This window comes from Electrophorus electricus, chromosome 23 (genome assembly GCF_041902795.1).
Source record: "Electrophorus electricus isolate QZ-2024a chromosome 23, ASM4190279v1, whole genome shotgun sequence".
Taxonomy (NCBI): domain Eukaryota; kingdom Metazoa; phylum Chordata; class Actinopteri; order Gymnotiformes; family Gymnotidae; genus Electrophorus; species Electrophorus electricus.
Window position 1 is genome coordinate 5,463,605 of NC_137519.1, and position 26,353 is coordinate 5,489,957.

At 45.5% G+C, this 26,353-nt stretch overlaps 4 protein-coding genes across 5 annotated transcripts; 2 read left to right on the forward strand and 2 right to left on the reverse strand.

The window, feature by feature from the left end:
- Positions 1-6: 6 nt before the first annotated feature.
- gde1 (glycerophosphodiester phosphodiesterase 1) lies at positions 7-5,429 on the forward strand. Its single transcript, XM_027015410.3, has 7 exons — positions 7-114; positions 378-926; positions 1,463-1,638; positions 1,896-2,001; positions 2,133-2,225; positions 3,128-3,339; positions 3,773-5,429. Exons 2-7 carry the CDS (start codon positions 660-662, stop codon positions 3,918-3,920), a joined length of 1,002 nt encoding a protein of 333 aa, XP_026871211.3. The 5' UTR covers positions 7-114; positions 378-659; the 3' UTR covers positions 3,921-5,429.
- Positions 5,430-5,994: 565 nt separating this feature from the next.
- On the forward strand, positions 5,995-9,812 carry mcrip2 (MAPK regulated corepressor interacting protein 2). 2 transcript variants are annotated; one of them, XM_027015391.3, is made up of 5 exons: positions 5,995-6,644; positions 6,896-6,965; positions 7,745-7,878; positions 8,811-8,912; positions 9,382-9,812. In XM_027015391.3, exons 1-5 carry the CDS (start codon positions 6,590-6,592, stop codon positions 9,450-9,452), a joined length of 432 nt encoding a protein of 143 aa, XP_026871192.1. In that variant the 5' UTR covers positions 5,995-6,589; the 3' UTR covers positions 9,453-9,812. The 2 variants fall into 2 exon arrangements, with proteins under 2 accessions (XP_026871192.1, XP_035376716.1); XM_035520823.2 differs by having other exon boundaries at positions 9,313-9,448.
- Positions 9,798-21,834, reverse strand: slx4 (SLX4 structure-specific endonuclease subunit homolog (S. cerevisiae)). The gene is made up of 13 exons (XM_027015387.3): positions 20,886-21,834; positions 20,460-20,634; positions 18,088-18,324; positions 17,639-17,889; positions 16,934-17,229; positions 16,036-16,261; positions 15,708-15,790; positions 14,910-15,056; positions 14,648-14,817; positions 12,030-14,518; positions 11,667-11,766; positions 10,885-11,178; positions 9,798-10,777 (listed from the first exon to the last, which is right to left on the reverse strand). The coding sequence occupies exons 1-13, from the start codon at positions 21,310-21,312 to the stop codon at positions 10,408-10,410; spliced, it is 5,265 nt and encodes a 1,754-aa protein (XP_026871188.3). The 5' UTR covers positions 21,313-21,834; the 3' UTR covers positions 9,798-10,407.
- Positions 21,835-22,035: 201 nt separating this feature from the next.
- Positions 22,036-23,764, reverse strand: LOC118240450 (histone lysine acetyltransferase CREBBP-like). The gene is made up of 2 exons (XM_035520976.2): positions 23,622-23,764; positions 22,036-22,853 (listed from the first exon to the last, which is right to left on the reverse strand). Exons 1-2 carry the CDS (start codon positions 23,634-23,636, stop codon positions 22,365-22,367), a joined length of 504 nt encoding a protein of 167 aa, XP_035376869.1. The 5' UTR covers positions 23,637-23,764; the 3' UTR covers positions 22,036-22,364.
- Between the last annotated feature and the right edge of the window lie 2,589 nt (positions 23,765-26,353).

Consider the following 26,353-nt stretch of genomic DNA (forward strand, 5'->3'; position numbering starts at 1 on the left):
GCATGATTTACCATGCCCGTTGTATGCACCTGTTAGAAATGCTCACCAACAGCGCTTTTACGCATGGATGAGTGAAAATGTAAAGCCAGAAGTCAAATCAACGTGAATACAGAGGTGAGAAACAGTAACTCCGTTTGTATAAATTCTATAATCTACAATTCATAAGCGCACATTTGGGGAAAATAATACTTTGTAAATCAGCAAATCTATACCGCACTGTATAAAATTCGGCTTTATTCGAGTGCACTAAATTATATTAAAATAATGTTGAAATATAACTCTTAAATTTTAAAGTGTTAGACATCCGAAAAGATACCCTTGCGAAAATAAAAATGGGTTGTTTGCTTATTTATTTCCTTATTGTTTCCTTATTTCAGCTGCTGCGCTACACCAACTATACGTCGGCACGTTAGTCGAGATGGCGTGAAACGACCTCTACACGACAACACGGGACGATGTTGCGGCTATCCACAGCTTGCTATTGTGGATATTTTGCTATTTTAGAACTTCATCCATTAAAATCCAATGCTGTGTTTCCGCCAGCAATCTCGGCCTATTTTAAATGCAATCGTCTAAAATTCTGAAGTTATTTCACCGTAAACCCGTGGGAGTAAACGTCAGCAAGATTCTCTCTTGCGGGTAACGCTTATATTTGGAGCATGCTGCAGTTAGGGGATGGTATTGCCTGCCTCTCGGCTGTATTCTTTGTGGTTTTGCTGGGAACAAGGAGGCCCGTTTGGTCTAGCGGGATCACTCTCTCTATCTACCTCTTTCTGGCGAGCTTCCGCTTCCCTCCGCTCCCGGCCGATCGCTCGAGGCAGGTTCTGCGGCCCGTGTCTAAACTCGCGGCCGGCGGCGTGTCGGTGGTGGCTCACCGGGCCGGTGGACACGACGCGCCAGAGAACACCATAGCAGCTATCAGAGCAGTAAGTTGACAAATAACGAAATCTTATGTGTGGATGCCAGTTGAGTCGTGCCTTGCAGATTTGACATGTTCTCGAGTGCTTAAATGTAAGATTCGCTGCTTGTGAATACAGACGGTGGTGCTTTGTTTCCTCTGATTTGTAATCGTGAACGGCACAAATTCGCGAAAGCTTCAGTAGATGTTTCTGTTTCTCTGTAGCTTTTCGCTAGACGCCCCCCCCCCAGTCTAAGGTGAAGCTGTCAGTGAGAGGCGAACTTGTACTGCGCACGATTGTAAAGAATTAGCAACAATTGTAATGCGTTATAGGTGGAAGAATGACAAACTCAATGACGCTATTGCAGAGTTACACTTTGGGATGACAAATATTTTTGAAATGGTACATTCTTCATTGATCATTTGCGAGGGGAATAACAGAGTCGTTTGCCTGTAGAAGAACATGGTTGGTGGTTCCTTCTTGCATTGTGTAACACATGACTCAATTGCCAGTAGTGTCTCTGTGACTATCAAACTTCATGTACTCACCTACGCATTTTCCAGGCCAGTGCGAATGGAGCAACAGGAGTGGAGCTGGATCTGGAGTTCACCGCTGACGGGATTCCAATCCTAATGCATGATGAGACTGTGGACCGGACCACCAATGGATCAGGACCACTCAGCAAACTGCGCTTCGCCGAAATTGGCAAATTGGATGCAGCAGCCAAACATAGACTCAGGTAAGGAGGGAGGGAGGGACATTTTTAAATTGGCTTTGTCAAAAGAAATATTTGCTGCATATATTTTGGATATTTTCCAGTAGTCTTTTTCATCTCACCTCTTCACCTTTTCCTCTTGCACAGCTGCATTTTGTTACACCTGTGAGATTTGCATGTAACTGGTATTTAACATGTTTAATATGAAAGTGTCACCTCAGTCCAAATTAAGACTAGCCACTAGATCCACCAATGAGTATGTTTACGTTGGTTTCTCCTAGTGACCGGTTCCGAGGAGAGAAAGTTCCGACTCTGCAGGAGGCAGTGGAGGAATGCATTAAACACCAGCTGATTATCTATTTCGATGTCAAAAGTCACCCAGATGAGGTACAGTCACTGGCAAGACATATTCCTCTATATCTCTCTCCATGCTGGATTAAAGAATCCAGTGGAGAGAAGCCAGTGCTCTGTGTGTGCGTGCAGACAACTGGTGCTGATCACTGTTGCTCTTTTACCAGGCAGCTGCAGCACTGAAACACCTGTACCAGAAGCACCCAGTACTGTACAACTCCAGTGTGGTCTGCTCGTTTGAGCCCAAAGTCATCTACAGGGTAACACTTCCACAGTACCCTTCCATTAAGACATTTGGGCCGCCAAAGTGACATATGTGGACTTGCTGCAAAGCAGGCCTGAACGACACAGTGGGTTTTTTAATCATTATTGCAATATACAGTTGGGCTGTCTAACAAATTGCTGCATTTTAATTGCCAGATGTAAACATCCTGACAAACCTCAGATGAGTATTCTGTGTGTGATTTGTAATTTAACATCAAATAAATGTTTTGACAATAATTATTTTGTGAAAATAATGGAGGTGACTCTTTAACTGTTGTCACATCAAGTGTGTGTTTCATATATGCAAGGCATATTGCACACACATTGCAAATTGTAGCAATATAATCGAGACGGTCACAACCTGTAGGAGTATAACCACGCTATCATTTTTTGTTCCATATGGTGCAGTCTTGATATGGGGAAAGGGACTCTGGTGCAGTGTGGGCTTAAATGTCTTAAAAGTACAACAGCAGAAGCTGTTGGTTTGCATCACACGCCATAAACCACCCTGAATCAGAGCCCAATCAGGCAGAGTTAACACCACTGTATTCTCAACTATACTCCCATACTGTTGGCCAGTGATGATGGCTGAACGCAGACATTTTCAGTTGTGATTATTAAAGCCCTGAAGGTACCACGTGAGTTATATTTCTGTGATCGGCGGCGACACAACTGCTCTTGACACTGAAGATATCCTACAAACCTGAATTGACTAGTTTAGAAAACAAAAGCTTTTTTTCAGCTCACTTAACAAAACAGCCACCATTTCTCATTACTGAGCTGACGGTCCATTCCTGTAGCTTGAAATGTTCAATTAGTTTGCAGGTCATGGGCTGTAGGATCAAGTAGGTGTCTAAGAAGAACCCAATGTGCCTCCTGTCTGCCTTTCCTCCTGCAGATGCGACAGGCTGACCCAGAGGTCGTAACGGCTCTGACACACCGGCCCTGGAGCCTGAGTCGCTTTGGCGATGGGTCGCCACGGTTCCCATCATCATGGAAACATCAGTGGATGCAGCTGCTGGACGTGCTTCTGGACTGGGCACACCATCATCTGCTGTGGAACCTGTGTGGTGTGTCTGCTTTCCTGCTACAGAAGAACTACATCGCACCGTGAGTCTCTGTCCCTCACATATGTGAGCTGCTGCAGCGTGCACAGGAGTCTACTGTCTGTTTTATGGTCCCTCCCTTTTCCCCCCCATTTACAGGAATTTTGGTTAATTTTAGGTAAGCATTTGCAGAAACAGAATTAACTCTAAAACCATTTTTAGGCACATTTCAGTAAAACGGAAGTGAGTCTTGTACCGTCATTTGGTAGCTGTAATGGAGTGAAGAGACTTGGGAGATCACAGATAGTGATGCTTAATGGCTTAGATGCAGAGCTGTTCCTGTTTATCAAGGCATATTGATCTAGGGTCAGTGCCCTTAATTATGTGATTATATTTATCAATCTATAAATCAGCACTCTTACTCTGGGTAGCCTGCTCTCTGTGTGTGTGTGTGTTTGAATCCATGTGTGTGTCTCCATGCATGCATGTCCTTTCAGGGACACTGTGCAGTACTGGGCTGAGCGGGGGGTGGACGTCGTGGCCTGGACAGTGAACACGGCTGTGGAGAAACGATACTACGAACAACTGCTGAACATCAACTACATCACAGACAGCCTGACAGAGGACTGCGAGCCTCACTACTGACTGCTGCAACGCTAAACGCATACACACACACACACACACATACACACACAATCCCAAATTGCACACACATGCAAACAACCTTTATTTGATGTTATATACATCCACAGAAACACACACAGGACATTTTTGAGAAAGCTATGGCCTTAAAATCATAATGCTTTTCCTCAGTACACTACACAATACACCTTGAATATTTACTGATGCCATGTCAGTCAGTTTAGAGTAAAGATTATCAGTGACCATGTAAAAGACTTGGTTATATAAACATTTCACCCATACTTACTTCCTGATAACAGCAGAAAATGTTTTGGGCTGAAAACATGATTGAAGTTACACTGAAAAATGGAAAAAAGGAAAAAGGGTACTTTTCCAAATAAGGTCTTTGATAAGGTGAAAACAATTGGGCAGGGGGGCAGCGGAAGAGCCCGCACATGCTATTGTTGACCTTTCCTAACAGTGCAACGGCAAATGGGGTGTTTATAGTCACCTGATAGTAATGAAGGGTAAATAAGGGTGTTACACTAGGCGTTGGAGAAGACTAAATAAACATTAGTAATTCATAGAAACTTAAAATGTACTCTGATTATCAACTCAGGAGACCATATGTGCATGTCCTCAACTCCTTGAATCTGACCTTTTCCACCTCTGTTGTCATTGTGCAGTTTTGCTACTTAAATCTGAAGGGCTTCCTTCTGTAATGAAACCCTTCTGATCATGTGGGGCTTTTCCCAGCAGACAGGGAAGGTCACTCATCAACACAGTTCACAACCGAATACGCTGCAGAGTTCACCACTCAGCCCCTCAGTATGGGTTGAAGCATTATAAAGCCTGCAGATTTCTGTTTCCCCTTTAAAGCCACATCTTAAACCCTCAGCTTCCAGGTGGTTGGCTATCATCTTACAAAAGGAGATTTTATGTCTTTTTTAATGGATTTTTAAGGATAAAAAGTCGAGCACTGATGAGTCCTACCCAGCCGCTGATCTACCCTTTTATATCTTATTTCAAAGTCTAATCTACACACACTTTTTTCTCACCTGGATTAGTTATAGTGTGTTGGAGGGTAGTCCTCCAGAAGTTTGGTTGTGCAAGTTACAGACATCTAAAATCAGTACTGTCTCCATTTTCAGAATGGACCAACAGCAATAACAATCCCTGACTGTAATCTGGGTGAGCTATCAGGCTATTTTAATGAGCAGCTGTAACCCTGAATTTCAAATTGTCTTATCTTCACACTCTTAGAGGGATCATTTATGATACGTGCTTTGCTTACGACTTCTGTTAGGTAAAATCGTAGGGGTTCATTTGCAAAAATCTGGGAAATGTGTTTGTCATTAAGGGACCTGAGGGTTAATATCACAATATGGTCTTTTTAAAGCAACCAGGGTTTGTTTTCATACAGTTTGAATCCTTCAAAAAAGGATTTATAAACTAACATTAAACAATAATGGGTCTTGAGCCTTTTGAATGAATCAAAAATGGAAAATTTTAACAATAAAATGTATTGTTGAAGGATTGGTTTTGTGTTTTATCAGCTCTGTAAGGGAGTAACGTGCTGTGATGAAATAGCTGCGTCAGATTGCAGCATTAATGGAGTTTTTGGAGCTCCGCAGCTCAACAAGTCCCATTATGCACTTTGTCCTACATACGGCACGCTGACTAGGCCAAACACCTACTGGGTTAAGGCGTTTCACGTTTCTCTCTGATCCGCATCAACTGGCCCTGGCGCGTTTGATGTCTGCGCATAATTACGCTTATCATTATTATATTACTCTGGTCGAAGTTACATAGTTATGCTACTATTATCGTTTTACAGTAATACAGTTATGCATGTCTGGTGGGCATAGATCTAATATTATTGTTTTTTGTTGGGTTTTTTTGCATCATTTATGCATAAACATGTTCACGATTCTTGTGATACTGGTAGATTTCAAAATAATGTAACTAGGCCCATACCACACCAAACCTGTCATCTATATAAGGATCCCATATGCACGCTTGGTGCGGTTTAAACCCGGAGCGTAAGGGTGCAGGTACCTGTGTGCAGCTCCTCCCTAAAGCGCGTGGAGGGGCGTGTAGTGACGCCACGGGAGGCGGGGGCTACTGTTAGCGGCGTGCGCAGTGTGCGTGGTGTCGTCTGAACTTCAAAAACAGTGCCGACCGTCCAGTGCCCTTCGTGTGGAAAGCAACATTTTTTTTAACATTGGTACCAGGACACTGCACGGAGAGCGAAACAGATCTCTGTGGAAACGCGGGTCTCACCTTGAATGACCTACCTAAGACTCGTGGACGGTGCATGTACGGCGCTTGCATACAGAACATCCAGAACAGCAGCTGATTTACGACAAAGGCGTTTGGTCAAAGACCATTTGCTGATTTGGGACTAGACGTGAAAAGGAGACGGTAAAGCAAGAGCACTTGCAACTTCTCTGCTGCGTTAAGTAACGGAGAGACGGACATACCGACAACAGCTGACCTAGGCCAAAACGTCGTTCGTCTAACTGCTTCACGGTGGCTGTATCAAAAGGCTTACGTCGGAGAATAAACCCAGCACGACGGTCTGTGGTGCTTGTATAATCGCGACACTGCCTCTTCTACCAATCTGCAAGCCTTGTGTGGACGGTGAAACGTGTCGCTTTGTGCCGGGGGGTTCGAGGGGACTTGGCTCTCACATGATGTACACAATAACTAGAGGTCCCAGCAAACTTGTTACTCAACGGAGAACGGGTATGACTCGCTATATTACAGTATTATCTCTGACAAAAGCACAGACCTCACGGCACATTTAGGACAGATGTATTTAATTGAAATGTATCATTTACTGAATGTTACGTTGTCTTATGCAGGTTTACTAAGTTGCATATACAATGACTAGACCATTTATTAGGCGTGTGGGTTTTAACTGAGTAAACATCGCTGGGCAAAGAGCCTACGTTGTTCTCATTCGTTTTTAAGAATTTGTCCATTATTTCTTTCAGGCCCCACGCAACAGATTGAGAATAAAGCCAACGATCTGAAGCATAACCAGATCCACTGGTTGGACTCGGCGTAAGTGGTGAACTTGGCTGAAGTTTTCTGTAGCATGTAGTCCAGTGTCCTATGACCAGCGCACGTGTGGGGGGTAATAGTGGCGCCGCAGGGACGACGTTTAAAGCGCTGATGCTGACCAAACACCTCCGGCTCTGCCGCCAGACTTAACACGCGTTCAGTCGCACACTGTCCAGGAAAGGAAACTTGACCGAAGTCGCGAAGTTGGATTACACGTGTGTCGGGTCGTGCGTGAGCATGAAGCAATTTGACCTTGTCAGCGTAGCCAGTGCTACGCATGTGTCTGTCGCCGTGCGTGTCGAATCTGCTGGAATACCACAGCACACCGATTAAAAACGTCCAAAGCATGTGTCGATTCGTGGTAAATAATCTATTTAATAATTCACCGACGTTCGGGTTGATTTGTAAGAGAGCTCTGGCCGTTGTTGTGACCGAAGGGCATGCTTAAGCGTTGCAAAACGCAAATCCGCGAGCTAGCTAGAGTAAGCTAGCGTCAAGGTTGGTTACTTTTGGTTAAGAGACACTGCAAAGTTTCCATAAATATTTTACAACAAAACAAGGTTTGCGTTACTTATTTTACGCAAGCCAGCAAAACGCAATTCATTAATTTTCTTGCCAGTCACCATACAGACAAAATGCATAAGGAAGTATTTCAGTAAAATGCGCAGAGGGTCTTCTTGACAGCGGCACGTGAGGTGACGAGACGTTTGTGAACTAAGCTCTGACTGTTTTCACTCCCGAGATGGTGTCTTACTGCAATCTTTACATTTGGCTTCCAGCTCTCGGAGGCCAAAACTTGTATTTCAGCGCATGAACGGCAAGCGCTACCACAGATCGACCTCACCGAAAGACGACAGCACAGAAGAGAGCTTCACCCCCGCACACGAGGAGAATGTCAAATTCGTGTATGAGGGTGAGCCTACACTGACCGTCTCCTTTTGTGTGTTTCGGTGTGCGCTTTACTTAGTCTGTGTTATAGCATCTCTAAACCGGCCATCGCTGTCTACGCGAGGAAGAGCAAGGTTGAGCCCCACTCGCTGGCCGTGAGACTAGAATGCCAGGTTGAGATTGATGTTAATGTGGCAGTTCATGGTTTTCACACGAACTGCTTTTATTTGGAATGAGTAAGGTCACGTCCATGCTAGAAAAGATAACAAATCTACAGCTCAGAAATCATTTGCAGGGTAGGTTGTATGCATAAGACCCACGGAAGTATACTTTAAACAAAGAATAGTGTTGTCCAGTTTTGTACTAGTTGTCTAAAATAATTTACTGTATGGCAAGGTAACATTATAGGAGTGAGTTTCCTGAAATAATTGTTGCACCATCTCCTACTTCACACTCTAAATTACTACCTAAATTGGGTAGTTTGAAACTGCCTTCAGTGAAAGTGGCTTGCACCTCTTATCTTGGCAAAACTAACATCCATCAAGCCAGACCCCTCCTATAAGATGATGCAACACCAGGCGTTTCACCCACAGTGGTGCACTTACCAGTGGCGTTACCATTGTATGGACACTTTAATGGGGGTCTCAAGCTGAACTTGGGGGCTGGCAAGAAGACCTGTGGGTTTGACTTCTGGTGGCAGTGAAATATATTGAAGGCTATGAAGAGAATGCTTTACTTTGCTAAATGAACACAGCTCTGTCGTTTTGCAGCAATTGGTTCCAACCCAAATTCTATCACACTAATTCCTCCAGTATTGTCTTAGTCAGTCAGGTGCACTATGTAGACTGCCAGGGCCAGAGATGAAGAGACATGCCCTAGAGCATCATTTGCTGATGCTAAAAGCACTGTGTGTGTGTGTGTGTGTGTGTGTGTGTGTGTGTGTGTGTGTGTTTACAGCTTGGCAGGAGGTAGAGCAGATGCTTGGGGAGGGAGCCCAGCCGGAGAATGGGAAAGGCCCAGTGCAGTACGCCGAGAGGAGTCCCAACCCCAGCATGAAAAGTCAGTCACTATACATACTGTCTAATACAAAGCAGTGAGTGGGATAAGACCTGTGTGGAAAGTATAAGACTGGTGTTTCTCTCACAGCTCTGTTCCACTATCATCGTGCAGTTGGTTCTCATGGTATTACTGACTGGAATCAGTGCAGAGTTCACCCCTGCACACCACAAACATTTCACAGCACTAAACCCTAAGCTACACTGATCCAGATTTCTCAGCAGCCTGAGTGCTATCTTTGGGCGTCATGCATTTGTGACTATTGGAAACGTGGAATGTGACCACACCCCCTCTTGGCCACTACCCTGGATTGCTCTGTTTAAAAACACGAGTTGAATTCCAGTAGATACCAATTTTAACATCCACCCCTGTGTTTCCTTTTATATCTCACTTTTGCTTTCAGTTTGGGAAGTTCCTGTCTGACCTGAGCTGTCCTGATGTCATGTCCTGTTCCTTCCTCTCCTCCTTACAGACTTTGTGCCTATTGATCTGGAGGAGTGGTGGGCTCAGCGTTTCCTGGCCAACATCGCTAACCTGTCTTGACGGGTGTGGGGGGGTTGGGGTGAGGGGGGGGGGGGGTTAACTCGCCGGGTGAGCCGAGAGGATGTGTTCACTCTAGGCCGGACTGCACCACACACAGACAGAAGCGTCAACCTGATGTTTGATATCCACCGTTTCCAGACCCCTCTGCCTGACTGGCCAGTCTCTCTCACGCGTGTACTTGGATGGTCTCACACGTGAACGCACACAGACAGGGCGAGGGAGATGAGGAGCTGAGATTTTTTTCTGCTTTTGGTTGTTTGTATCTGAAGTGTGCTGAAATGTAATGTCTGTTTTTCTTGGCTGGCCTTTGCATAAGAAAAGTGAAAAATAGATAAAAACAGTAAATCATTTTCCAAAGACTGAGCACTTTCTTTTCCTCCAAATCACAAAACAAAATATTAGACAGGAAGCTGTTGTAAAGAAAGATGAACTAAACTGTAAGCTACATTATAGAGGACAGAGGGCTTTGTTGAAGTGTTTGACATTCACTGAGAAGTTTAAATTAGTTTTGGTATCAAATTGCATTTTAACAAAAGGATCTACACAAGTGAACATGAGCAACGTTTGCTTAAATGCCAGTGCTAACTTTTCTTTTAACCCAGTGCCTGATCCCCTGTGGAGGCAGGAGATGGAGCTGCAGCTCCCAGCCAGGCCCTGGCTGCACCATCACTCTCGCAGTTTTGGCACGCCGCTCACATAGGGCTTGGTGCTGGGCTGAAGAAGTTCGCAGCTCATCTGAATCAAATTGCCAACTCTAACAGACCCTTTGTGCATTTAAATTGGGTGTTGGAGCAGGAAAAGAAAAACACTACACAGTTCAGACCAGGATTGAGGCACAAGGATTAAACCTCAGCGTGTCCTTCCAGCACGGACAACGATTGAAGATGCAGCTTTTTCAGTTCCAGCTACACCTAGACCCAAGCCCAGACCGCTTCTGTGGTCCCTCTCATGCAGCTCACTCAGCTGGCTTGGCCAGCCTCTTCCTCCCCCTCCCACCTGCATGCTCAGGTGCTCGGGCACGGGCTCTCCTGCGCAAGGGGGCAGCGTGGCCTGGCTTGGCCGTGGTAAAGGTGATGCACTGGGAGTCGAGGAAGTCCAGGAGCTTGGCGGTGCCCAGCCGGATGCCCGCTGTCCGGAGGGCGGCCTTCAGGGAGGCCAGCGAGAGTGGTTGGTACTGCAGCACCTGCCTGTACAGGAGCGGGTCGGACAGGATGAAGGAGCGCGTGGCCGCCAGCTGGTCCCGCTCACGGGTGGCTGCCTGAGACGCTGTGATGCTGTCACTGTCTGAGTCGTCGTCATCCGAACGACACAGCTCCGGGTTCGACCTGGAGATGAAAGAACAGTTACACCAACAAAATGACCACACACACACAGCATTCAAATGGGTAAAACACACACACACAACATGCATAATCAGTGTGGGTATTTTTACCTGTCCGACTCAGCTGTGGAGGAGGTGTTGGAATCCTGAGACTGAGGGAGTGTGTCCTGCTCATCATCACCAAACTGTAGTTTCTTGGGAGAGGCAGTAGGGGGTGAGGTGGGCTTTTTGAAGGTGAGCAGTGCAGGCTGCTGGGCTGGAGCAGTCATGTGGAGCCTGGCTGTGGAACAGGCCAGGGGATCGGCCTCCTCCTCGGACTCGGAGCTCATTAGCTGGTGGGTGTACTGGTGAATCTCCTTCAGCTTCAAGACCATTTGTTTCTTCGGAAGGGGACGCACGCCATACCTGCAGGGTCAGTAGTGATTAAAGAGGCGAGTTCTGAACCATGCCATAATACTATTGTGTTCTTGGTTTTAAATACTGAAGTGCAGACATAAAATATATATTGAGGGCCATCTGCCTGCTTTACATGTTTTATATCTGCACGTTAATATTAACATGCTTATATAAAATATAAAAACTTTGAGAGGTTCCGCCACTAAAGAACTGAAGACAACTAATGGTATGAAACTTTAGTGCATGTCCTCACATGACCAAATCAAGCAAATCTGTAGCAACTGTGTGATGCAATCATGGCAATATGGACCAAAATCTCAGTACCTTGTTCAATCTATGCCACAAAGAATCAAGGCACTTCTGATGGCTAAAGGGTGCCCAACCTGGTACAAGCATTATTGTACATAATAAAATTGTCAGTGAGTGTAATTTTTGACCAATTCTCCATTTCATTCATTGGGTTCTGAGGCATATTGATTATAGAGTCAGCATGTCACCTGTTCAGTCTGGTCTTGAGTTCAGGTGTGTCCATGTCCGAGAAGCCTGGCATGGGTGTGATGGGCTCCAGTGGGGCTCGATTCTTTTTCTTGCAAACCACTGTAAGGATCAAGAATAGATTTAAGTTCCAAATACATTCATTACCAATAACCATTCACAAAAGAACATTAATCCCCGACAGATTTTTTCAGAAGACAAACCCAACTCTAGATTTAACAAGATCAAGACTTTAATCCACAAGCAGTTGAACATTACAATGTCAGTGAGGTTAATACATATAATATCCAACAACTTTCCCACTAATCTTGGTCCTGTGTTTATTTTTTGCCAAAAGAGCAAAATGAATTGCCCCCGTCTGTTACCTGGGGTTTTCAGCTGAGCCACTCTCTTTGTAAGCGCCACAGCACCCACTCGCTGAGAGAGAGGAAGAGCAGCTCCATCCTCAATCTCTTCCTCTTCCTCCCAGCTGTCCCACACCTCAGGATCTGGCAAGCTGTGGTTAGGTGGAGCCTCAGAACTGGGTGGGGTGGTATCTCCTTGCTCAGGAATAGAGGGTGTGTGTGAAGGAGTCCTGCTTTGTCCCCTGTGTTCTGGAGAAGCGCACTCATAACCACTGCTGTCCGGTCTCAGACTCAAGCGAGTTGCCTTGTCTCCGACTGTCCCAGCCAGACCCCACGAGTCACTGAATGCGATGGGTGGCTCGTCCAAGGCCCAGGAAGTCCCCCTCTCGTCAGAGACTTCCTCTGCGTCCTTCACAACTTCATTTTCACATCGTACTTCCAAGTCCTTCATTTCTAGCTGCTCCTTTTCTTTGGTCCCCATGTCCGTGGCGTCTCTGTCCATCTCTGCACTTGCAGGGTCCCTAAGGGTTCGATGGCGCAGGGACTTCCACTGAGGGGATCTCTCGCACTCCTCCTCCCAAGGGTCGGCGCCTTCGGCCTGGGACGAGGAGCCCCGAGATGGGCTGAGGTGTGGCGGTCGGAGGCCCCTGGAGGACTGGCTTCCCTTTCGCCCTGAGCCAGCCTGTGGTCTGAGCTCACAGCCTCTCAGAAGGGGAGACCCAAGAGAGTCGAGTGGTTGTAAGGGAGGGTCTGAATGGAGGGGAGTGCTGCTGCAGGGCTTGGAGGCTGAATGGGGATGGGAATGAGTCCACTTCCCAGAGTCACCACGTGACCCATCAGAAAGGGTCGCACGCAAGGCATGGGAGACACCGGAGTGGGATAAGGGCTTTTGGAAATCTGGAGAACATTCATGGACACCAGGGCTGGAACATTGTCTAGGAGAACACTGATCTGGACATGCTTTCCAGGAAGTTACTCTTTCTCTGAGAGAGCTAGAGTGTGCGCGTGCAGAGCGACACGTCTCTTTGGAGATGTCATGGGCGAAAGACGAGGAGGAGGAGATTGAAGACAGAGCTTTGGGGAAGAGTTGAGTGGGACGCATGCTGCAGTGGGTCTGTGTGGAACTGGTACGTGTGGAAGGTTCTGGAGTCGCTGGGATCAACCAGGAAACCTCAGCAGAGCCATCCATCATGCTCTCCCTACCTAAGCCACACAGACTGCCCTTTGATTGGTCAGATTTGTGACCCTCTACATGCACAGATGCATTATTGTCAGTCATATTTGTTCTTTTAGGAGAGAGGTTAACCTCCACCCTGTCTTTAGCTCTAATCTGAGTGGGGCTTTGACTGAGTCTTAGAGGAGATGGGGAAGGTGGTGTGAAGGCGCACCCGTGTGGAGAAACCTTGCCAGAAGCGGTATCGAGATCCATGTCATCGCTGCTGTCAGAGAGGACGATGAGCTCAGGTTGGTTACAGTTGGGTCCTGAAGGGTTGACATCAGGCCCGGAACCACGTACTAACCAGAGTGGTTCGGGCTGGCTGACACTGGGCCCTTTAGATGAGTGTTTGGACCAGGTTCTCATGTGTCCTGAGGATGAGTGCCTACACAGAGGACTATTGGCGGATGAAGGGGGAAGAGGAGTGGTGGTGCTGTGACACTGACTCTGGTGATCCAAAGCTGGTTTGCCCCCTGTGCTCTGCTCTGCACCATCTCCTTCTCCATCACCTGGAGACACACCAGCCACAGGGAGGGACAACTCGCTCATCTCTCCGGAACCCTCCGCTGCTGGGCTGACGGACAGGTCAATCACCTCGCCGGGTGCGTTAGCCTGGTCAGCAGGCGGAGGTGGAGGGGTAGAGGTCTGAGATGGCTCTGCGTACTCCCCCCATGACTGGGAAAACAGATGGCTGTAGCTCCTGTCTGGGCTGGCTTCCGGACATCCTTCTGGACTTGCATGGGTACTAGTGCCTAAATGAACAGCTGCATGCGGACCCTGGGTATGGTGCATGTCCGAGGGACTTGTTACCATGGCAGCCACATCCCCACCCTCTCCAAGTCTGTAACTATGGCAACTGGAGTTGGCCTCCTTTTCTCCTTTAGCACGTTGCATTTGTTTGAAGCCGTTATTTACCCCTTCATCCTCCTCATCATTGCTGTCCATAGCCATCTCAGCTGAGAGCTCCGTCTTCCTCTGTGTAGCTGCAAACTCGTAAATCTCCTCCAGCTCCTCCTCGTCCACTCTCTCTTCCTTCATCTCTCCATCAGCACCATCGCGTTCCTCCTCCTCTGCCTCTCCTGCCGCTCCCCCTGCCTCTCCAAACTCCTCGCCATCACTCTCATTGTGCTGCCACATGGACCGTAGGAGCTCCAGGAACTGGGACTCAGCCAAGCTGTGCTGTGGCCCAGGAGAAGACTCCTGGGCTGGGCAGACATCCCACGCCTCCTCCCCTGGGTCCTCCGGATGTCTGCTGTATAGCTCGCACTGCTGCTGCAGCTCAGACAGGCCAAACCTAAAACACCCACACCCACACAAAACGCATGCAAGCATGCATGCAGAAGCAAACCCTCACACATGGAAATTTGCATTGACACACACATGTGCACATATACGCACACACACACACACTCTTTCCACCCACCTGTTGGCTAGCTGAAGTATGTGGGGTAAAAGAGTGTGTGTGAGGGGGCAACAGGCAGTGTAGAGGTAATGCAGCAGGGCATAGACTGCCTCTCCTGGCACATCACCCAACAGCACCCTGTGGGCATGGGGCAAATCCTCCTCCCGCACTCCGAAACCTGCATTATGGACCTGCGCACGCGCACACACACACAGGCATGTAAAAGAAAGGGACTGCACAACTAGGTTAACAACATGGCTAAGCAAATTGAGGGTGCATTTACCATGTTAACCAGCAGAGGGCAGCGAGTGTATAGCATGAATGAGTGAGCGAAGTAGACTTCCCCACTGTCCACCTGCAGCTGTACATCACTGAGCTGTGGGTTGTTCACCATACTGCCCAGATCAGAGCACAGCCTGGACACAGTCACCTGCAACAAACAAACTACATATTTAAAAACAAAACAAACAAACAGGAATAAAGAATACTTCGCAACACTTTTCTAGATTATAGTCAGCATTCACGGAACACTGTGGGAGTGGATTCTTTTTCTAGGACTGGTTAGTTTGATAATGAAACCATTTTCAAAGGTAAAGTACAAGTTATTTATATAGTGCTTTTTACAACAGTGGTATACATGTCCAAACCCCCAGTGAGCAAACCAAAGGAAACATTGGCAAGGAAAAACGCTCCAAGAGCATGAGAAAGGAACCAAGAGTCAGCTCGTCCTCCTCTGGTTGACCTCAGACAGCACAACAAGAACAAAATAAGCAATAAAGAACAAAACAGGTAATAAGAACAAGTAAGCAACCCTTTTGGGGTTCAAAAAGTTCTAGTCTAGGTTTGAGTTTCAGCCTTGTCCCAGTAGTAAGGAGGCACACATGGCAGATGTATCAACAGTGTTCATTCAGACAGGCTGAACAAACTCTTACACAATTAATAGAGCAACATTTGTCAACCCCCCTGAATTTCTGCTTTTTAAGTTCTAAATGAAGCTTTAAAAATGCTTTGCTCCAAGCATATCTAAGTTACACTTGTCATTACATGAGGAAGATCACAGGGGAAGTGTTAGTGAGGTTACTGTGTTTGTAGACGGCGCTGTGGTCTCTGCAGTTTCAGGGACAAAACCACTTGGAGGAAGTTCAGCCACAGCAGCTTCTGGATCTAGACAGGAGAAGGAAAATGAGCAACTAGACCGCGGTGTCATAACGTCTCTGGCTGGTCCAAGATCAGTGTTTCATGCTTACTGAGTGGGATTAAGTCCTAAATAAGCACTCAGTGATGTAGAATACATTAGAGTACTAGTGTTAATTGGTCACGTGACTAAATGAACCCTTGATTGAACCCTTAATCCAGATTCTGTCTTTGCAACCATAAGTGCTTATCCTCATAGGTTTGAGGGGTCTCACCTGGGCATGTGCACTGGGTGAGGGTCATGCCCTCCTCCGCCAGCTCCACCAGGTCGCGCAGGGCCTGCGTGCCGGGCATGCCCAGGTCTGGGGTGAGGCTAGCAGGGGTAGAATGGCGCTCAGCTGCTCTCTGGTCCAGGGAGAGTGGAGTGGAGGCAGGCTGTGAGGTGGTGGGTACAGGACGCTGCTTCTGTGGAGTTTTCTCAGAGCACACAGGTGGCTTTTTCTGTGAAAAGACAGAACACCTAAGAGTGACTAATGGAAAGATAATAACTATGTACTGACAGACAGGAATGCACAAGTTAGTGTTATGCAAATTAGACAATGCTACCTTGGCAACTCTAATTTGCATTAACTGTGATCTATGTCAGCATTTTTGTGTGATGTATTTCTTTAAATGCATGTGACTTTAAAATCTGCATATGTATATATGCAACAGTATATACTCACTATAAACAACACTTTATTAGTAACATTATTCTAATAAACATTACTTTATTAGCTTTATAAACACTACACAGTTCAGTCAGAGTCTATAGCTTATCATTCACCATGGACAATTTGTGTTTGCCTCTAGCCCCATATTAGTGGTCAGCTTCTGACCACAGGACCCAGCTCTAACCCTGAGCCAAGTAGAAACCCAGCAGCACTTCTGGGCACGAGAACTGTGTACCAACTCAACACCCGCAACTATGTCACTGCAGTAGCAGTGGTCAGAGAATGACCAGCAATAAGCAACATATGGGGTAAAGTTTGTAATTGCACACTTGTAAAATGCACCTCTAAGACAAAGGGAGCTGAAAAGTGCACAGCAAGTGCACGGCTATTAAATAAAGTTGCTGGCAAGAGAGTGTGTGTGTGTGTGTGTGTGTGTGTGTGTGTACATGTGTTCTCTTACCTCAGATCCAATCCATGGCTGTATGAATGCTCCCAGCTCTGGAATGTAAAACTCACACAATGAGTCTGGCCCTCCTCCGGGCAGTGCACTCTTGAGCCAGATGGGGGTGCTGTGTGCGCGTGTGGGGAGCTTGGAAGGGGGCAGGGTGGGGGTGGGCGGAGTGGGGGTTCTGGGGTGGAGCAGCAGGGAGGAGATGCGTTCCTGGATTCGACGGCAAGCCGTCTGGGGGTCCTGCACCAGAAGGAGGGGTGGGGGAGAGGCGGGTACACTTTTCCTCCTTTTCCCCCGTCGCGTACCTGAGAGGGAACAGCACGAGAAACACCCCGACTCACACCTTAAGGAGAACCGATGTCCACTGCCAGCCCTGGGGTGTCACAGAGCTTTGCACGCAAACTGTCAGCTAAGCTCCAAATTTCTGGAGTGGAATCATACATGTCAGGGCCTGAATCAAACCTGTGCAAGACAGAAGCTCTCTAAACCTGGAGCTGAGCACCTCTGTCACTTAGATTTATGACATGACATGAACCAGCTACACAGCAGCTCAAAAAACCTGAACTTAGACTGCAAATAATAAACACACAACAGACCCTGGTGCTGGAGCTACACTGGTAGATTCAGTGTAGACATCAACTTCCCAAGATCTGAATGCTTTTCATGGCACTTATGTTAACTAAGTGACTAAGTGTAAGCTACCAAGTAAGCTACCTGCTGCAGGTCTCCACTTTAGGACCGGAGGTGGAGGTGCAGCTACAGCTGCAGGGGAGCTTGACAGCTGTGCCTGGATCTGTCTCTCCTCCTCCCTGTCTCTCTCTCGCTCCTTCTCCTGCTCCAGCAGAGAGCGAGACAGGGCCAGAGCCACCATGGTGTCCTCATCCATGCACGGGGCTTTCCTCCTTGTCTTCTTCCTCACAGGCAGGCCGGATGCCTCTGCCATCCTATTGCCTCCCGCCTGCTGTCTAAAAAAAAAAGTGCTTGAAGTTATACCCTTTAATCCTTTGGTCACAGTTGTTTTAATTCAGCGATAATCAAAGCTTGAAGGCACAACAAACATATCTCCTAATCATATAGAAATGTTTAAAGTCCTATTTAAAACTTTAACATTTATTTAAAACTTATTTGTGATGCTTAAAGATATTTCAAACTGAGCTCCTTACAATTGGATAGCTGCACTGTCACTCAAACTTTCAGCAGCCTGTCTCTGTAGGGCGTGCAGCAGCTCAGCCGGAGACACGCCCATACTGGCTGCGCAGCGCTTTAGGTGGACAGAGCGACTCTTTTCAGATTTAAACCCTCGCCCACAGATAGGACACTCAGGCAGCCGTGGGCGGGAAGGAGGTGGAAGCGGGGCCGGATGAAGAACTCCAGAAGCATTCTCGCTCTTATCCAGACATCTGCAACCAATCAGAGCCAGAATTAGCAAATAAAAATAAAACAAATCGTAATACAACTACACTACACTGGCACATTGGTCATATCATAGAGTAAGTAGACAAATGCATGTGTTGTATTGTATGATGGTAGGCTTTGTCAGAATGCTCACAGAGCACCCAGGAACACTGCAGACTCCACAGTGATTACATATCACAGACAAAAACTTCAATGGGTGAGTTATAAATTTAGGCATAAGAAGTCAGGAATCCATACAACTTACAGGGTAGATCTAGCTTGAAAACAAAACAGAACAGAACTGACAAAGGCTATGTGTACACTGCAGGTAAGTGGCCCAAATCACATGAATCTGACATTTTCAGTTCTGATTTGGGACACCAACATGTGGTGCTGAAATTTCATACATCAGGTTTGTGGCATGCGAATCTAAACAGACAGCGGATCTGAAAGATTTAATTAGTCTGACCTGTTCACTAATATCAGATATGCTACATTTAGAATATATTGTGAATAAGATAAGGAAAAAAAGAATGTGAGCCACTTTTACCTGCAGTGTGAATATTGGCCAAAACACATGGTATGTTTGCTTTGCTCTTTGTCTGCAAACCCAGAGCTCCTTTCCGGGGCTCATCGCTGCTGTTTGACTGGGATGGTTAACTGTGGTACCTACAGTGCTTCTAGGTACGGTGAAGGTTATTAGGATTTTGGTTTTAGCTTTGTACTTCAGCACATCCAGCTCACCCTTGTTTCCTTAAGTAAAGTTTACCTTGACCCAAGTGTCCACACATCCAAATTAAACAAAGTGCTTACTAGCTCAAGAGCATTTAAAACTTCTCTCATGTAGTGATTACTGGCTCCTTATCCAGACTACTGCTAAGTCTGTTTCACCCAACCCATCTGGAGACAACACAGCCGCACAGACAAACAACCAAACTGAACCGACCTAATTTGTCTGTCCCTGTAACACCCCACATGCCCTTTCATACTGTTAGCCCCCCCTAACCGAGCTTGGAATATCTATATATAACCCATAAAAAGAATATAGATTATAATCCATATTTACACTTCTATTTCATCACCTTTATCGGCAGGTATACATTCAGCTATAGATTTATTTAACTTATTGCATTCATTCCATAGAGTAGCTTTCAGGTACTGTTCCCCCTTTCCAGTATCATTCTAGTGCCAGTATTTTAAATGTGTCCCACATATTGGGATGTAAGGCACTCAAAAACAGTCCAGGTAATGTGTCAGGCCCCACTGACATCATCGCACACACAGGATTCAATATGAAACAATGACCATGACGTGACAAGTTTAGACCACAAGCTTATACTCTTATGGATGGATGTGACAGATTCATCTGTATTAGATGGAAGTTCAGAAACAAATGCGCTTGTTGCAAATCAATACACCTGGCCTGTAAAAAACTGGTAGCTTGTTTCTAATGTGTTCGGCTGCCAGTGGAACCAGCTCACTGGTCCCTACTGGTGACACAGCAGCCAGAAGGAACAGTGAGATGAGTTCCGCTGAAGATGAGAATGAAGATAGAAACGAAGTGAGCCAAGAGAGAACTGGAAATGGTTGTAATATGAGGCTGGAGGAGCATCACTATGGAATATAGCATCTGCTGAGGTCTGTAAATATCACCAACAGCTATGGATTCGCAAGCTGGTACTAAACATGATAATTTCATGTACAATGATGTTAATCCTTCAAATTACTTTTCACCTCTTTAAACAAGAGGGCTGCGATGTATAAGATCAGCTTTGACTCATTTAAGATTCACCTAACAAAGATGTAAATATGAAGAGATTAGCTAAAAGTGGAATTGTGCACTTTGGTATTCTGTGCCTTGTTTTTTCAGGTGTTTAGAATACAGAGCCCAAACAACAAAAAACTCATTTTCCAAACACTGCACTGTGGTACCTGTACTGTAAATGTGGTTTTCAATTTTGTGCTCTTTTGACTTTTCACTCTTGCAAACGTCGTTACAGTATCTGTATTGTAACTGAGGTTTCTTAGCTGGATGATGACAGCTAAATGCCTCTGGTGCCTGCTAACATGTTAGCTACTGGCAGATTGTGGCACCTGCCGAGCTTTGGTCAGGGGGGTTGGCGAGAGTGACCCGAGCTACCTGTTGATGTGCTGTGTGCGCAAACGAGGGCTCATGGCTGACAGGTCTTTGTGGCAGAGCTGGCAGAAGAACAGACCTCCCTCCTCCACATGCACCTCCGCCTGGGCCGCACGGTCCAACTGCTCCTGCAGCCGCAGAGCCACGAGCTCATCGCTCTCTGGCTGATCGAGGGGCCCTGGTGCACATTCACACCCATTCAGAAACAGGTACTGGATTTAAATGACAGTGGCATTCCAAAACTGCATTCATTGCTCTGGCTATGCAGAACTACTTCTGCTAGCAGTTCAGTGTGTGATGATATGCAAAGTTAAATTGCCAGTTTATGTCCGTCTGTCTGTCTTCGTGTCTGTCAGAATGATCCTACTGGACAACTTTTGTGCTATGATTATTAACACTGCCATTATGGTTTATTAAACTTATTCTTACCTGGTGGAGGATGAGGAGGTGTTTCATTGTGCAGGAGGCGAGGTGGACTGGCTCTCTTAAAGCGCTTCATTCGCCGGAGCACCTTCTCCTTAACTTCTCCGACAGAGGAACTTCCCGCCCCTTCTGCGTCCGTGCTCACTGCTACATCCATAGTGAGCTGTGAACTTCTATTTGTTAGGCGATCAGGCTGGGTCTTACCCGTCACCTTAGCGTGCAGCGGCCTATCGTTTTGATCATTGTGTCTTTTCCTTTTAGAGGGAGCTTTACGTTTAGACGACACGACGTCTGCCGCCGTGTTTTGGACGTGAGAATCCGATTCCTCATCTTTGGCTGCTACTGTCTTGTCGTCGCCAGACTCGCCTTTTCGTCGCACTCTTTTCAGGAGCCGGGAGCAGAGGACAGAAAAGTCCTGGTCTGAATCGTCCATGAGCGATTTCAGTCATCTAGCTAGCTAGTTAGCGAAACACACAACTGCAGTATCTCCCTTGTAGACATCTACAAGATCCAATTAGTTTAGCATAACGTACTGGCTGACTGCCTAAGTCAGCCTTTGATATGTATAGCTAACTAACGTTTAACCACTACTGCTATCTTAAATGTTCACTTCGCAAATACTTAATTTGAGGTTTCATCGGGAACAGATGTGATAAATATTATGATAACCTGTATCTAGCAAATAATCACACTGAAGAATAATGCCGCTAGCTCACATTACCTTGATAGCTATCTTAGCTAACTAGCTAGCTAACGTTAATCTTTTTAGACTAGCCAAAGTAGCCACCACAATAGCTAGTTAAGACAATTTGCTTTTACAAATTATACTTATTATAGACGAATTACAATGGGTCCTGGTGAAATGACTGTAAAACTGTTTTTACTTTCTATAAAACATAACCTACTGAGCCAGTAGTTACCTAGCGATTAATACGACCGCCTGGCTCTGCTTCCGGTGACGTATGGTAAAGACTCGCCACGTGACTTTGGCTTACAAATTCATATTTGGAAATTCAACCTTCACTAAAGGAAATTATTTACATTCAGAGTATTAAAAATATTCATTTCACACCCATGTTCAATTCAGTCAAACGCATGTTTTCCCTTTTTATTTTCATTACATACGAATAGGATAAACTGACACTTATGGCAAGAATTTCAAGCATGAGTTTATTAGATATGAAAGCACACGCATTTAACAAGAGATGTGCAGATGTGCAGATTTGTACCATTGGTCCACATTGCTGATTCACTTTCTTTAACAGGTAATCAATTGATACAATATGTCAAGATGTTTGTGTGACAAATTATTATTCAATTTTTAACCTACACACTGATGATGTATATACGCAGGCATTTAGATTTAATAAGGTCTTTCTATATCATTTATATAAAATAAATATAAAATGCATAAAACCTAAGAGCCAAATTATGCAGAAGGAGCAAAAGGCTGTAGGCGAGCAGACTGGGGAGTGCTCGGTGAAGTCACCAGGCTCCACGGGTCCTGCGAAGCTTTGCAGAATGTTCGCGGATGCTTCCCTGCACAGCCAAATGCTGCTGCTGCGGTGGTATTGGCAGCTGCCGGGGCATGCTCCGGCCCTGCACGGAGGCCATGCGACGGCGCATCATCTGCACCTGCTGCAGCCGGTGCTGGAGCTGCTGCTGGCGGAGCTTGTGCTTGATGTTGAGGCAGAAGGGCACGGGGCACTTGTTCTCCTGGCAATGCTTGGCGTGGTAGCAGCACAGTGCGATGAGCTGCTTGCACACGGGGCAGCCGCCGTTGGTCTTGCGCTTGCAGCCCTTGGTGTGCTGCACCACCCGCTTCATCTTCTGGCAGGACGGCAGGGAGCAGTTGGCATTGCGGCACTGGCAGGCGTGCACCAGTGACTGGATGCAGCGCTGGATGCTCAGGCGCCGGCTCTCCTTGGAGGCTTTGCTGCTCTGATCAGTACTCTGGCAGCTGCTGCAAAGGCCCTTAAATGGTGATAGAAATAAGTGTATTCATTTTGTGAATAAAGATGACCTCATGCAAGTACTTCAAACCTCAGTTCACAAATGAAAAAGTTTGTATTATATTTTAGACTTGATGGATATTTCAGTTCCACTATCACACAACAGAATAGCCAAGATCAAAAAGTCAAAACCTCCTCCAAGAGTAACATAAACGTTTGCACTAGACTACCTATTTGGATCGCAGTAAGTATACATGCTTTTTAGCTAGCTCCTGGCCAAATAACGTTTCTGTGAACTAATACTACAAGCATATAAAATGCACACGTATTTTTTTTCCACATATTTTAGGATTATAGGGTTTAGAGTATAGTTTAATAACCATTTGAAGGGCATAAATAAACGTCAGGGTAAATCAGACTAGTAAGTGACTGTCGGGTTTCATTATTAGTAGACAGGAAAATAATAGCAGGTCTGGGAAAGGACAGCTTTGCCAATACAAGGTTTTAAACACGTCATTCCACTTCGTTCAAAAGTAAAAGTGAAAGTAAGTTGTCCTCCGCCTTTTCTTAAATTATATTTTTTTAGACGACACGCCACTCTCCGTGAATATTAATTAAATGTCCGCCACTAAACCAAATTCAAAGTAACAAGCTATTACAAAAGATCCGTTAAACTTACAAAAGCTCAAGCTGCTACTTTTGTCAATAACAATAATTTTAAAAAAAAATTAAAGTTAAATTTACATTAAAACACATATTGATGCTTCAGCATGTACTCGGTCACTCTTACCGTTGCGGATGTCATATTTAAATGAATTCCAGAATTTTATTTTTGACTGTATAAACCAACAAGCTACGTGAGAAGAGTCTGGGCACAGATCGCATCAGAGATCGCCTGCAGTCGGGGGAAGGAGCTGAGCTTGTGACGGGAGCAGGGAGGAAGCGAGTCACGTCGAGCTGGCTGAAATGCTAAAAAAAAAACTAATAGAGTAGCAGGGGTGTCTAATGCAGCATGGAGGACACAACAAGCAGCACTTGTCAAGCGTTACTGTAGGCTTAAATAAAGAGAACAAAAGGCAAGCGAGAGACAGGGGTATGTAATTAATAATCAGGAGATTGGGAACGGGGAAGGTGCGGTGTGTGTGGCTGCGGGGGGGGGGGCAGTGGACGTGTCTCGGGTTTGGCGCCTAGAGCACAATGAGTTTGTTGAACTCTGCGTGAGATGGCGCACACACATAAATAAATAAAAATAACTATTTTATATATATATATACATACACACACACACACACACACACACACACACACACACACACACACTTCAGAAAGCAGGAACCATCATGGGACCATCATACAACTTGAGCTATTGAGGGTTAAGGGTGTTGCTCAGGGACCCAACAGTGGCAACGTCCTTAATTCTGATGGTCTGAAGGTGTTCAACAGCAATCTCTTGGATTCTCCAATATGATGCTGATTACATCTCTTGCAATTAATACAGTAGACAACTCCAGAAGTGATGCATGGGGAGGAATGGGTGATGACAATTGATCGTTTTGTGCCAGTTAATTAAGTGGCTGTGTTAATCAATTTAAATGTAGCACATCTAGAGTGGTTGCAGGCTATAGTACCTGTTATTACATGAATGTTCATTTATCTCACTCTTAACGAGCATGTCTTAATGGAGGATCCTTAAAGGGGATGTGGTCTCTGCATCATCCTGGAAAATTCTGAAGTGTTTATGTATATTATGAGCCACTGTTTTATTTGCAGGATGATAAATCAGCAGCAAAGGAATTCTTGTTTATAGGCCAGTGCAACCATTCTGAACAGGTGAAACAGGAGCAAGGGCAACTATGACTTCCATAGGAAACCCACAGTTATCCACACATTTCCATAATTTTTCTGGAGGAAGTCTTCAATCTAACTGCAAATATGCTTACGGCCTAGTAGCCATGAGTAAGTGATTGGGTTTTTGCAGGCCTTTGAATGTAAAGAATTGTAAATAGTAGAGTCTGTAGGTTCATAATAGATGGTGGTATTAAAACAAGAATTTCCAGAATTCACCAGAGATCCAAAAATGTTATCTTACGCCAGGATGTGCAATAGTCCATGTATATTTCCGAGAAGGTGTCATGATTGGCTACTGCCTAGCACCCTATTGTCATGGCTTCTCATGTCATTGGTTCATTTTCTCCATTCTTGTTCCAGTCCTTGTTTTGGTTTTCACCTCATTTGTATCATCTGTGCATTGTTACTCCTCATTGCCCTGTGTATGTAAACCCTGCCTTGTTGCCTGTCTGTTTGCTGGCTATTGTAATCCATGCGGTAGTGGTAGTTCTTATCGTTACTTGTGGTTTTTATAGCATGCATCTTTGTTTGCCATCATGTGTTTTGTTTCCTTTGGTTTGCTAAGTATTCCTGGACTCTTCATATTGGCTTAAAAGTGGGATATTATTTTCCACTGGGCAGGAACAAGCACATACAATAGGACATCCAGGATTATTTTCCTTTTAGGGAGTAGCGAGAAACGTCTACAGTGAAGATTATCTACAATAAGATTCCGTGCAGAATCAGGCAGGTGTCCGGTGAAATGGCATGATTAATAATAGACAGTGGAAGACTGTAACTTTGGAGTGATGTCAGAGCTTCTTGTAAAGAAGAGCTTCTTGCAGCAGCTCCACCCTTATCAGCTGTCTTAATAACAATGTCACTACTTTTGTTAAAATTTTTATATGCAGAGTATTCTTTCTTTGGTAGATGCTTTTTTATTTTTTTTTTGCAGGTTTGTTGAAATATATTTCACTAATTTCTCTTTCATGTGTATTAAAATATTGTGCTTTAAAATGCCCTGTAGGAAGTGTCCAGGAAGACTTGGTTGATTTACGTTCAGATAAGTGAAGGTTTCTAGATGTAATGGAATTTGGTTGAGATTTCAGCTGCAAAAATCTCATAGTGTGATGTAGCAAATGCATGAAGCTGGCTTTACACTGTGATCTTGAACAAATTCCATGACAGACTGTGCGATCTCCCATGTGCTGACAGTCAGACTATACAATAAACCCAAGATGATTTGAAGTTGGCACATAGGTTGTTATTCCAGGCTGCTGAGAAGGCTCTGGTTGCAGCAGGAACTCCCTGGTAGATGTGTGATCTAAATCCATCAGCACGTCCTGGATCTCAAGGCATTTGAAGCTGTTGCAACATTCAATCATTCCTGTTGGATCCAGCCTTGACATGAAAAGATGTAGCACATCCTGCAATCGTCATGACTGCCAAAATTGGCACTTAAGACACGTGAGCTTTCACGTGTAAACTACACTGTGTGTACTACTGGGCAAGAGAGTATTTTGACCATATCATCATTTTTGTTCATATTTTCCAACTCCAAGCTGTATAAAGTTGGTTGCTAATAGAATTTAAGCGTATCAGGTGATGTGTATTTGTGTAATGAGGGAAGGTGTGGCCTAAGGAGATCAGCACACTATATTGAGCTGTTCATAATTACTATGCAGCTTCGTTTCC

Excerpts from the sequence above, each read along its gene's own strand:
- gde1 (XM_027015410.3), top strand. The coding sequence starts at position 660 with ATGCTGCAGTTAGGGGATGGTATTGCCTGCCTCTCGGCTGTATTCTTT. Across the intron at positions 1,639-1,895 it reads GCAGCCAAACATAGACTCAG|TGACCGGTTCCGAGGAGAGA; the intron begins GTAAGGAGGGAG and ends GGTTTCTCCTAG. Across the intron at positions 2,002-2,132 it reads TCAAAAGTCACCCAGATGAG|GCAGCTGCAGCACTGAAACA; the intron begins GTACAGTCACTG and ends CTCTTTTACCAG.
- mcrip2 (XM_027015391.3), top strand. The coding sequence starts at position 6,590 with ATGATGTACACAATAACTAGAGGTCCCAGCAAACTTGTTACTCAACGG. Across the intron at positions 6,645-6,895 it reads TGTTACTCAACGGAGAACGG|GCCCCACGCAACAGATTGAG; the intron begins GTATGACTCGCT and ends TATTTCTTTCAG. Across the intron at positions 8,913-9,381 it reads TCCCAACCCCAGCATGAAAA|ACTTTGTGCCTATTGATCTG; the intron begins GTCAGTCACTAT and ends TCCTCCTTACAG.
- slx4 (XM_027015387.3), bottom strand. The coding sequence starts at position 21,312 with ATGGACGATTCAGACCAGGACTTTTCTGTCCTCTGCTCCCGGCTCCTG. Across the intron at positions 14,818-14,909 it reads GCCCTCTGCTGGTTAACATG|GTCCATAATGCAGGTTTCGG; the intron begins GTAAATGCACCC and ends GCGCGTGCGCAG. Across the intron at positions 10,778-10,884 it reads TCCACAGCTGAGTCGGACAG|GTCGAACCCGGAGCTGTGTC; the intron begins GTAAAAATACCC and ends TTTCATCTCCAG.